General features: G+C 38.9%; 1 protein-coding gene across 5 annotated transcripts in view; it reads left to right on the top strand.

Moving 5' to 3' along the window:
• Positions 1–12,122, top strand: part of satb2 (SATB homeobox 2) — a 52,186-nt gene extending 40,064 nt beyond the window's left edge. For all 5 annotated transcript variants that reach the window (XM_052606291.1, XM_052606292.1, XM_052606293.1 and 2 more), the window contains exons 12-13: positions 948–1,142; positions 6,605–12,122. In XM_052606291.1, coding sequence (XP_052462251.1) covers positions 948–1,142; positions 6,605–7,225 — 816 coding nt within the window. In that variant the 3' untranslated portion in view covers positions 7,226–12,122. The remainder of the gene's footprint in view (positions 1–947; positions 1,143–6,604) is intronic.
• Positions 12,123–12,469: the final 347 nt, after the last annotated feature.

Here is a 12,469-nt window from a genome sequence, read left to right as displayed (position 1 = left end):
CCTTGCCACATACCTTTGTTAGTGCAAAGGACAACAACAATCCCATTCTTTAACATAAACTGGATAAACATGGCATTCAATTCAGAGAGTTGATAAATACATTTCTTAAAGCTTTTGGACCATTTGGTTGTCTCTGTCTCATTTAAATCAAAGAGGGATAACTGATTTAGTCAAATATAATCCCACTCCCAGCTGTGCCTAATTCTTACCATATAATAGCCTAAGAGAGCCTCAATCTCTGCTTCTTGCTTTACTAAGGAACTTATTACGTTATTGTGGGATGGCTTTGCAGGTGCAGACACCTCATCTAGTGGCATGCATTTGAGCAGTCTTTGCGTGTTTGTGTGTATGTGTCAGCAAAGTGCTCATCTGTGTGTGTGTGTGTGTGTGTGTGTGTGTGAGAGTGGGTGAGACAGATGCGGTTAGGTCTCACAGGTCTGGGGTCGGGTGGGGGGGGTCACGGCTGAACGCGCCCATCTGCTGCAGCTGGCCAGTAGGAGCTGAGGGAGAAGGAAAGAGAGAGAGAGATGCTCAGGTCATTAACAATGTGTGCTGGAAGTGGTTGGCTGCACACAACAGCTGGTGTCATAGACTGGCCTAGTCTAGCAGAGATAATCAAATCTTCCTAATCTCCCACCATTTAACTCTCTCTTTCACACACTCTCAGCTCCTTCAGTGCACTTGTGATGCTTTGTGGTGGTAGTTGTTTACTGTAACTTTACAGTCATGAAATAAACATGGACAAGGGGTGACTTGCTTCACTTCCCATTCTGTCGATCATGTCCCCCTGTTAAAGTGACATAAAGGCCCCAAAAATGGAAGAGTTGACACTTTAGTGGGTAATGAACTAAGCAGGCAAGGCATATATTGTTACTATTTAGTGTTATTGTTGGAAACATTCCTTCAGCAAAACAAAATGTGTAATGAAACCTCGTCCCTTCTACAAGGGATGGCTTTGTGAGCTGCTTCGCTGGAAAGAGAGTCCCAGCCCGGAGAACAGGACACTCTGGGAGAATCTGTGTACTATCCGGAGGTTTCTGAGCCTTGCACAAGCGGACAGGGATCTGGTGTATGAGGAAGAGTCCCGCCATCACCACAGTGAACGGCTTCACACTGTACTACACTTACCCGCTGACCCTCAGGTGAGTTTATGAAACATCAAATTGCATACTTGCATATTGCATACAGAAATGTGTGGCAAAAGAAAACAATTTTATATGACGTTTTAACTGCAAGCTGGTCATATTATAAGAAATGAAATGTTCCCTGATTCTTCCCGCTCCAGAAAGGCCGGGATTTGCATAGAGTTTGTCCCTCAAGTTGTTCCAAACCTGTACATATTTTTTATTATTATTTTCAATGCAAAAGAAGATATTCTGAAGAATGTTGGTGGCCAAACAGTTGACGGAAGCCACTGACATCCATGATAGAAAAAAAATATACTATGGAAGTCAATTGCTACATTCAACTGATCGCTCCCCAAACATTCTTCAAAATATCTTCTTTTGTATTCAGCAGAAAAAAAAAGCTTGTGCAGGTTTGGAAAAAGTGGAGGGTGAGTAAACGATGGGAGAATTTATTTTTTTGAGTGAACTATCCCTTTAAAGGCACAGCACTGAAAAAGGCCCTGTTAAACACAAAGAAGGTTGACTCCGATGAAGAATGGTCCAGTAACATGTCATTTACCTATTTATTTCTATTAATTTATTTACATTTTTAAAATTATTTCTATTTCAGTTTTTGTCCATTAAAAATGTTGGTTTAATTCTAACAGAGAGGGTGTTTTGTACAAAAAACCTTGATTAAAATTAAAATTAAAAGAAAAAATAATTTGAAAAACTGCATAAGACTTAGAAGAAAGAGGAAAAATTATTTTGAGCTCTGCAAAAATGTTTTAAGCATACTTCTCTTGAAATCATATAAATTTGTTCATTGTGAACACTTCTTTGAGGTTTCAGGTTTAATATCAGCATCATTCATGCAGCATTCCTGCCAACATCTAATAACCCAACACACCCCAACCTTTTTAATCTCTCTCTCTCTCTCTCTCTCACACACACACACACACACACACACACACACAAACGGACACACACACACACAGAATTCCAAATAACATGCTACTGATTAAATGGACTTTCCTCTATTCCAGCTGGGGTCATTATAGTAAAGACTGTGGACAAACACTTTACCAGTATTAACATAGACATGCATTCATACACGGTATACAAACACATATCTACACACTAATTCTTATATGTAAATACTTGCCCACACAAACGACATACACATAAATCTACAAACACTTGGATCAATGCTTTCCACATTCTTTTAACCTACTCTTCTTTCTCACCCTGCCAGTAAAGCATTGCAGTTTAATTCACTCACAATGATTGCTGTTTATTAACGTTTATTAACTTAAGTTGAGCAGCTGTATTAAGATTAAATTCTAAAAAAATTATGACAGAATGGCTTTTAGTTACTGTCTTAGCCCATTATGTCTGTTTCTCTCTAGCTCACTTTCTATTTTATGTCAGTGGAATAAACAGTCTGCTGGCAGCATGTGTGTGTGTGTAAATATACTCATTTATGTGTTTTGGGCGTAGAAGGAAATGCCCCATTAGGACACACCCTGACAGACAGTGCCACCACAGCCCTGATATTAATAATTACAGGAAGAGAAGGAACACACACACATATGCACATACACACACGTGTAAGGACTCAAGGGACTTCACTACAGTAAGTCTCTTTAGTAACTCCACACAGCTTTGACCATGAACTCTTGTGCAATATTGATCATAAAAGCATACATATGTTGAGGATAGTCAGTGCATTTCCTAAAGCACCGTGTTGCTAAAAGTATCTGTACCAGGCACTTTTTCTATTTATTTATTTATTTATTTGTATTATGTTTATATCATATTGGGTACGTATAGTTATATTTATATTCATACTGTTATCTTTAATTGAAAAAAATATGGGTGTAATATTAAATGAGAACATTATAATATACATATTATAAAACATTTTCTTTTTGATTTAGTTTTTTTTATGTAATGTAATACTGTGGAGCTTTTTGAGACTTTTATTGACAGTGAATGTAGACTAAGAATGTACAGTTGAACATGTCTAACAACTGACAATTCTATTTATTTAGATTCTGTTTATATCATACAGAGCACATACATACATAATAAAATAAATAATAAAAATACAATAAAATAAATGCATAAATTGCAATATTGCAAGAAGTGTCAACATGAAAAGGCCAAACATTAAATGTTTGCGCATTTGTGTCCATATTTCTTTTTTTTTTTTTTTTTTTTTTTTTTTGGTAATAGTAGTAGTAGTAATAGGAGTAGTAGTAATGAGGGTCTTTACTCTTATCAAAATACCCAGCAGCCCCCTCGGTTCCAGCCTGCCTGCCACCCAGCTGCTTATGCAGACATGAGCATCTTAATGAATGAACACACATGCAGCACATGTATACGGTTTATTTAGCAGATACCACCTCATTGTGACCAACATAATTCAGTGATGTATTTACCTAACCTTTATAAGATCACCAAACATCACTCAATAATCCAGAACAAGTCCCCCTTTGGTCTTAACCAGGAACTTCGGTAACATTCACGTGTCAAACAAAATAAAACGTGATTTGTGTGCTCTCATAAGACAAGGTGCAGTAAGACAATTTTAATAATATTAAAAGTTTATCTTGTCTTTACCCATTAAGAATAGGTTTTGACCTGGAGAGAAGACGTTTGAGCATAAATAATGAGCATAATTTTTTTTTTTTTTTTAAGTTTTATAGAGAATTTTTGAAAAAAGAATCTTGCAATATTCTTTCCTTTTTTTCTTTTTCTTTTTTTAAGCACTCTATGACAGGTCCATGTGAGCCCCTGGGTACAGCTCACCCCACCTTAGGGATACACTTACACTTTCTACATGTAGATGGCTGACCTGGTCCCATGTCGTCTGCACACTGTTTCTGCAGTGCATGTGTATGGTCGGTCTTAAGTGCCTCCCATTGCTCATTTGGCAAGACATTTCTTATGAATAATTTCGCCTTTGTCTTTGCGAAATTGGATGCTGCAGACCCTGCCATGTGGAATGGGACCCCATTTGAGTGCTGGGGTAGGGGGAGTAAGATAATTGTAAGATCAAGTTAAAAAAAAATAAGGTCAGTATTGAAAAACAGTCACAGTTGTGCAATTTAAAGTTACATTGGGAGATGTCACATTTGCCAAAACAAAAATGTACATTTTGAGATCAAATTAAATTATATTTTTTTTCTCTGAGGCAGTAACAAGCTTACATACTAATAGTGATTAATGCATGAGTAAATATCTTTTAATTTTGTGAACTGCCTAATCTCTACACATTCACAAAAAAATATCAAAACACAAACATGCACACATGCACGTATATGACTCACCCATTCCTGAGGTACTGCAATGTGGGGAAGGAAAATTATGATGCACGAGATAATTGGAGAAGGTGAAGTCATGCACAAGCAAACCAACAGAAAAGTGTTTTTCTCATCATTACATATTTATCTGCCTGTTAATGGCGTCTCCAGTGGCAACACAGCCCCCTTTTATTCCTGCCTCCATCCCCATGAGGGTCGGTCCTCATTAAGAATCAACTGAATTTTTTATGTTCTATAATTCTTTCATACTTCTTCAGCATAATTTGCCTTAATTTGTGTTAAAAGAGGAAAAAAATTAGATTTTCTTAATGCAGTGAACTCACAGACCTGTCCCAGCTTGGAATTAGAAAAGAAGCGATGGAGATGATTTTTTTTTTTTTTAAGTAAGGCATGCAGGGAAAAATGGCTCTGTGTCCAAATGTGACTCTTGTGGTTGAGAAGACGTTGTTTAAGAACTGAGTAGGTGAATAAATTGGATGGTGGAGGAAATCGGAGGTTGGCTTTATTACTAAAGCAGGGTTTTGAAATGGAGTCACTCCTCTGGCTCGGCAGAAAGGCTCTTCATTAACATCAACCATTAGAGCACAGAAACAGGAATATTAGGCCCTTTACTCTGAATGGGCTGTTGGAGGACTCACTTCATCTCTGAATTTGAAAATATCTGATAGGATGCCAAAACAATGGCATGTACCATAAATGTGCCAAGTCGTTATTTAATGTTTGAGCTGTGCATTTTGGATATGTCTTTGGAACATACCTAAATTGTTCCCAGAATTTCATAGAATAATATACATAACAAGCAAACATATACAGGATGAATGGGTTTGTGAATGTGTGTGTGTGTGTGGTCTCTTTAGCTAAGCTAACGGGTATTTTGCACTGTTATGCCTTGTGGTCAGTCTAGTTATTCACCATCTTCAAACTTCTTTGACATTTCTTTTTCTTGTCCTTTCTTGTGGCCTCTGTTTGTTTCTCTGAGACATGGAAAGTAATACATTATGGAGAAATAGAGAAGAAAAAGAATAAACCTACACACTTCCTGTAAAGCGCCAGCCCAAAACAGCCCCCACAAGTGAAATCGGAGCAATTTCATGGTCTGGCCTGCCCTCAATATTATTTAAAAATACCCTGTTATTATTTAGGGAATAGAGAGAGAGCAGGAGCGAGAGAGAGGCGCATGACTATTATCTTTATGTAGGTCCTTTAATTTTAATGCACCGCAGATTTATAGCTTAGCATTCCAGTGTGGAGGCACTGGGCACCCCACCCTGGTCATAAACTCAGCAGGACAGCGCCACCGACTTCGATAGCTCAGCTGTGATGCACTGCACCTTCTCTTGTATCAGCGCTTTCCAGATACCTATTCTTTTCCTCTAAGTAAATAGTCTATCTGCTATTTACTCCTAATCCTATTTTACCACTTTTTTATACTCTGTCCCCCAGTGCCCACTGTAGAAGAAATTGGCAGATTTATACAGAAACATATATTGAGGGTTTTTAAAAAAAAAACAAAAACAATAGTGTAGTTCTTCTGTTAGTCTGCTAACTTGTTGGAAAATGCTAATGATTATACTGTGTTTTTATAAGACAATAGCATGTGAAAACAATGTCACGTCTCATGTCACAATCAAAAGTGTCATTTCTTGCTGTGTTTTTGCATTATTGTTAAATTTAGCAGCCACTAGTCTGTGCTAACAGGGATGGAATTTATCCCTGTCAAAATGACAGATGAAACCAACTTACCACTATACTTCAAATGTTTTTTTTTTTTTTTTTCAAAACACATTTATTCATAATTCAGATTCTTTTGATGTCATTTATCTTGGTTTTGATGTGTATTTGTTCAGCTTCTTCCTCTGTTGAGTTTCATGCGGTTGATGTGTCAGTTCAGATGCTTTTATTTGCCTTGATGGTCTCAAAACATGATGCAGTGACAAGATATTTAATCTTGTTGGAATTATGTGTACACTATACATAGTTAAACATTTATAGCCTGGAACAGTCTGATTGGATTTATATGTGAGATCACATACATATCAGCTCCAAGAGACATTCATTGAAAAGATACTTTGGAGCAGTTTTTCAATTATACCATACTGCTAATGCTTGTTTATAAGTTTAGGAAAGAGATCACTCACCCAGCTAATAACTTTTCAACTTTCTTACCAGGCACTTCACAGACAGCCCATGCAGCCACTGAAGGACCACTCTCCCATCCGAGAAGAACCTGTTCCCAGTTCTGGACCCGAAGAGAACCCTCAAGCTAATGCAGGTTCAGGCAACAGTGGAGTGGTTTGCAACATCACAAAAAAACCTCGCTCGCGCACCAAGATCTCTCTGGAGGCATTAGGCATCTTACAAAGTTTTATCCAAGATGTGGGCCTCTACCCTGACCAGGAAGCTATCCACACCCTTTCAGCCCAGTTAGATCTGCCCAAACACACTATTGTTAAGTTCTTCCAGAATCAGCGTTATCATGTGAAGCATCATGGCCGACTAAAGGAGCTTGGATCTGAGGGCGGCGGTGTAGATGTTGCTGAATATCGTGATGAGGAGCTGCTCTCCAGTTCAGAGGATGCGGAATCCAGTGAAGATGGCCACGAGGAGATGTACAGTGGGCATGAAAATGCACCAGCCAGAGCAGCCAACTCTGTTTCAACTCCAGCTGTTTCATCAGGCCTGGATGAGAATAAAGACAAAAGCCTGCCTCTGGGATCAGCCAGACCCAGCTCCCTGCCCCCATGTGGTTCTTCCCCAAGTCCCCGAGATCAAGCAGAATATCAGAGATAAAACCTTCTCAACAAAGACTATACTGTAGGTGGGGAAAGGCAAGGAGTGAGCACTTACAACTATTCTGTAGTGGATGAGAGAGTGTTGCGGACAGCTTAGAAACTTTTTGACAAAGACACAGTGTCCTCTGAAGACCTGTAAAAGGCAAACCAAACCAGACAAGATCTGCATTTTGATTAAGGTGGCAAGTAAAGTTTTGTTTTTGTTTCTACTTCTGGCCTCATACCTCACAAGTTACTTACATGGGTGGCATGGTACGGAAGCAATCCCTGTGGCGTACTACAAGGAAATAATTTGGTTAGCTGGGAAGCATTCATTTTCTAGATGTAAATAATCAAACTAACTCAAGATCACCCCCAAGATGTCTCAAGCATTCAAACTTGCATGCTAAGAATGTCAAGAAGGCCAGTCTTTGTGTTTCATTTCTAATCTGAGAGCAGGGGGTCTCTCGCAAAATACCACTATACATGCCCCCTCTTTATCTCTACAGGGTTAAAATGGCAGGGACAGTGCTTTAGATGAGCCAGTGATCTCCTATAGGACACCAACAACATCACTGCTGTCCGATCAGGGAGCCTAGTGGGCGGCTGTGGCTGTCCGCATCTTCCCCTCCATGATGGGGCATTCTGGTGGTCACCAGCTGAGAGCTGTGCTTGACTGCTAAAGTGGTTGGTTGAGTTGGAGGTACAGATGAGATCTTGGGTCTACACATAAGCCCAGCCCAGGAACACTACTATAAACATGTGGTGTGCTGAAAGGTCCACAGTTAGCCCAGTGGCGCTTTTGAAGACTATGCCATCCTTCCCAACCACAACCGTCATTCCAAGCAGTCCCACACAGTTCAAGAAATCACTCTTTTACCCCCACCACCCATGCACACCCAATACAGACTGTGCAATCAGTTACTCCTGTCCAGTGGTTGAAGGTTTGCTTTATACAGATATGTTTAGACTGAAGGTTTCATTCCAGTTTTGCTCTCTCTACATTTAAAAGACAGTAAGAATAAAACATAATTGGCCGGAGGACTGACTGCTATGGACAGAAGGACAATAGCGAGGGTGCAGTCTAACTGCATCTGCCTCGAGCCTAGTGGAGAAGAACCATTTCCAGCAACTGTGCTTGTGTGAAAGTGCGGTAGTCCTTCTTTCTTCCATCACCTCCCACTGCTTTCTCTTTTACTGACTGATGCCCATAATGTCCTGATTTGACCACACTTGCCCACACCCAACTCCACAGCACTATTTATTGCTATCTTCACCCTCAATTATTATTGTTGTTATTGTTATTATTGTTATTATGGTTGTTCTTGCTGTTATTTTTAGTTCTATTTTCATGGTCTAATATCAGCTTTTGGCTCGCAGCAGATGTTTTGGTAATGAGAGACGTTTTGAAAGAAAGTAACACTGCCAAAACAGAGAGGAATGAATTGGAAGCAGTTACTGAAGTTAAGTTGAGTGAATCATGTGATATATCAGCATTATGTGCTTTTCCAAAGAGAACAGCACTTGGCAGATGAGATGTTGAATATTAAAACAAAAGAAATAAGAGGAATCAGTGGAATTTATATGATCTTTTTGTGCATAAGATGACAATCCTTCTTTTGAGCCAGTCAGAACTCAGCAAGCATTCTGATTTAAACTTTGATCAGTGTCACTTGAGGCAACATGGCCACCTATTGCAAATCATCCATGACACCGTGGCAACACTCGTATCCAGGGTTCTGATTTGTTTTTAAGAATCAGCTGCTACTTGCTCTTTCACGGGAAATAGACAAAATATTGTTGTTAACCTTATGCTAACCCTTAAACTATTTTTGTGTCAAACAAATGTAAATTGTGGTCTATGTCCATGTTTTGTCTATTACAAATGGAAATGTTTTGTTTAGAATCTTTAATGTGTAAAAATGCTGATGTGGTCTTTGCAATTACTTTGAGCATCCTGACTTTTTCACATAGGCACAGTGTCCATTTGTTTGTGGCAAAATAGCCTGATGTGGGTTATACCTACAACTGTTGACATTTTAGGCAACCTTAGACTAAGTTGTGCTTCTCTTCTGCTCACCTCTCCAGAGAGACTGAACTTCTAACATTTTCTGTCCTATTTACCCATCTGCATCATTGGCTCATTTCAATTTCACTCTTGCTGTTTGTTTGATTATGTGATTTTTCTTCATGTTCACCAACAACAGTCCACAGTATCTCAGGTTATTTCAATCTCTTACTAGTCATTAAAACCCTTTAATGTTAGTTACATTTACATATCGTCATTCTCTCTTTGTATTTTACAGGAAATGGTAAAAATGGTAAAAATATCATATGTTGCATTTGATAATGGAAAGAGCTATTGAATGACAAGACACACAATCTACACTGTGAAATCTTGGATACCTGTAGGTTTTGCAAAAGGTCTTTAATAACACGGTAGTGTTTGATTTCTTGATCTACACCTTACTTAAGCCTGCCAATCATTTCGTTTCGGAGGCCTACACCTCCCCTTTGGTTATTCTCCGAACATCATCTCCAAATCCCGCCACCCTGCTGAGTCTAGATCAGCTGGAGACAAGCACTTCTGATGAGTCCATCCCCATACACATCCCAAATTATCCTCATAAATGATGAAAGCATGTGCACATGTGTCTGTGTGTCCTAGACTGGTGTTTAACCTACCATGGGGGTGGCTTACCACTCAGTGGGAGCGAACAACCACGCACTTCTTCTCCTCCATCACCACCTCCTCTCCGTCTTTGTCAGAGTTAGTGACAAGTGTGATGGCGAGGAGAAACAAAGAAGATTCCAAGAGTCCCTGATGAGCACTAGGTCAAGGTCACTGCCTAATTATCCATGTCTTTCATTTTCATTCTGTCTTTTCAGTTTCCGTACCATCCTATCTGTTCCCTCATTTTCTCGTTCACCAGGCGGGAAAGTAATCGTTGTCTCCCATGCTGTGGTGTCGAGGTTAAGTGGAAGCGATCATGTCTCCTTGTGGAGAGGCTAGTTCCATGAGAGGCAGCAGAATCCCAGAGTGGCATGTCTGAGAAGTGTTGTGGTTAAGACGAAGGCTTGGTTGGACTCTTTAGTTTAGCCATTTGTTTGGTATCTGGTCGTCTACAAAGCCACTCTAACATTACATTGACTGTCAAAGGATTTGAATGGAAAAGCTGAAGGCCTCTAAGGCCACTTTCTTGTTTTTACATTCATTATTTAGACAATTAGATTTAGAAAACCTGAGTATTATCATTTATCATATAAATAAGAAATTTACATATAAACAGGAATTTCCTTAACCAATAAATAAATAAATAAAATGATTAGAATTATTTTCAATACCCCATGGATTTCTGAGGAAGGATGTTTTGTTAATCTTGCTAATGCTTAAGTTCGTCATACCGTGCCTCTGAACTGAAAACAATGCTCCAGTTTTTTTGCTTTGGGATTACAAAATTAGATGATCACATAATTTTCATTGTTTCATACTCACAAACGCCTACAATGTGAATCAGGATTGCCACTTCTAAATTCCTTGTCAATCGAATGCATTGTCATTATCACTAAGTGATAATTAACTTATGTGCATCATTTGGCTTCTTTGTTTGTATGACAAAGTTTTTTTTTTTTTTTTTATGCTGTTGTTTAAATAAAGTGCATTCAAGGAAATGGAACTATTGCATGTGGGTTTGTTCTACCTGCAGACTGTTGACTAAACTGGGTGGTCCACAAGTCAAATTACTTTTTCCTTAGTTCACATTACGGTTACAGAAGTTAAAAGAAAGCTGTGATTAATGCACAATGCTAAGTTGTTTTGAGCAGAGGGATTAGAAGTGGAGACAAATGAGTGGAAAGAAACAAAATACAGTTTCACTTGTACATTAAAGCAATCTTTAAAAAAAAACATAATATGAAATGTTACTGTTTCATGCCATTTAGGATCATTTAAATAAATAAATCACTTGATACTGCAATCTAGTGAGTAATATTCCATCAGATTGCTTCGATGTCTGTCTGAAGTGTTTCTATAAATCAGACTTTCATAAGTAAATTCATTAGAATCAGACATTATTCAAAATATCAGTTTTGTCCCAACTGAAACAAAACCTGACATTCAAACACAATAAACAAGAACTACACTGAGGAAAGATTCCTGCATCAATAATTCCACACATTATTGCATTTTACAACCTGTTTGCTGAAGGCTTTTTTGCATTCATTCTATTGTGTGCTCTCTTGGGCTTATTGTGGGGTATGAAATGCACATTTACATACAAGTGATAAACTTTCACTCGCATTTCACTCCACTAAATTGCCTCAGCATATGTGACAATTTTTGTTATCATTATCTGTGCAAAGATAAGAATTGCTTTATGTGAAACCCCATCAGTCCCTTAACCACACGTAGCCCTTGACACTAAAGCCACAGCTGAGCTCAGAGTCCTCTTTCTGGCCACCTGCCAGGCTTCCCTCCTTTCCATGGTTCCCTTCTTGCAGTGGTGTCCTCTGGTTTTCATTCCACACCAGCCCTCCAATCTCCTAAATTGAATTTATTATTCGCTCAATTGGCTTGCTTTAACCCTTTCTCCCCCACTAGGTCCAGGCCTGTATGTCATTAGCAAGAGGATTTTTTCAGTCATAGCGAGAACGCCAGGAGCTGGAGGGGTGTAGCTATAAACCCGTGGTCCCTGGCAGGATTTGTAGTTGCATCCGCTGAAAAAGCATCAGCGCTCATTCTATGAGTGCAGTGGAGCCAGACCACCCAGAGAGGGATGTGTGGCCCAGTTTGTTTTCTGGCTGATGCATTTTAGTCCCAGCTGATTGCTTTGGCGACCTGGATCTTTCTCTCTCTTTCTCTGCTCATACATTCACTGTCTCTTCCTCTCTGACGTCAATAAAATCTGTATGAATCATTTTAATGGCCATCTGTGTGTACTCTTTATCACATATCAATAGGGCAGCGTTCTATAAATGTATGCATACCATCCAATACCAAATGATAAGAATATAAGTGCAGTCTTAGAGGTGTCATATAAGTCTTCATAAAAATATGCAAAAAATGATTCCAAGCACTTGCACTTTGCTTGAACATTGGAGTCCTCAAATACTATGTACATCCCCCAGTGGAAAGAATGCTACCCATATTAGAGACTTGAGAAAAACAAGACAGTTATGGGAATCAAGCTCTTTAAAAAAAAAAAAAACAAAAAAAAAAAAATGTATCTCATAGCATCTACATAACCACATAACATAGCAATTT

This window comes from Carassius gibelio, chromosome A9 (assembly GCF_023724105.1).
Source record: "Carassius gibelio isolate Cgi1373 ecotype wild population from Czech Republic chromosome A9, carGib1.2-hapl.c, whole genome shotgun sequence".
NCBI classification, from domain to species: domain Eukaryota; kingdom Metazoa; phylum Chordata; class Actinopteri; order Cypriniformes; family Cyprinidae; genus Carassius; species Carassius gibelio.
The sequence above is the reverse complement of the archived record's forward strand: the minus strand, read 5'-3'. Positions and strand labels throughout refer to the sequence as shown.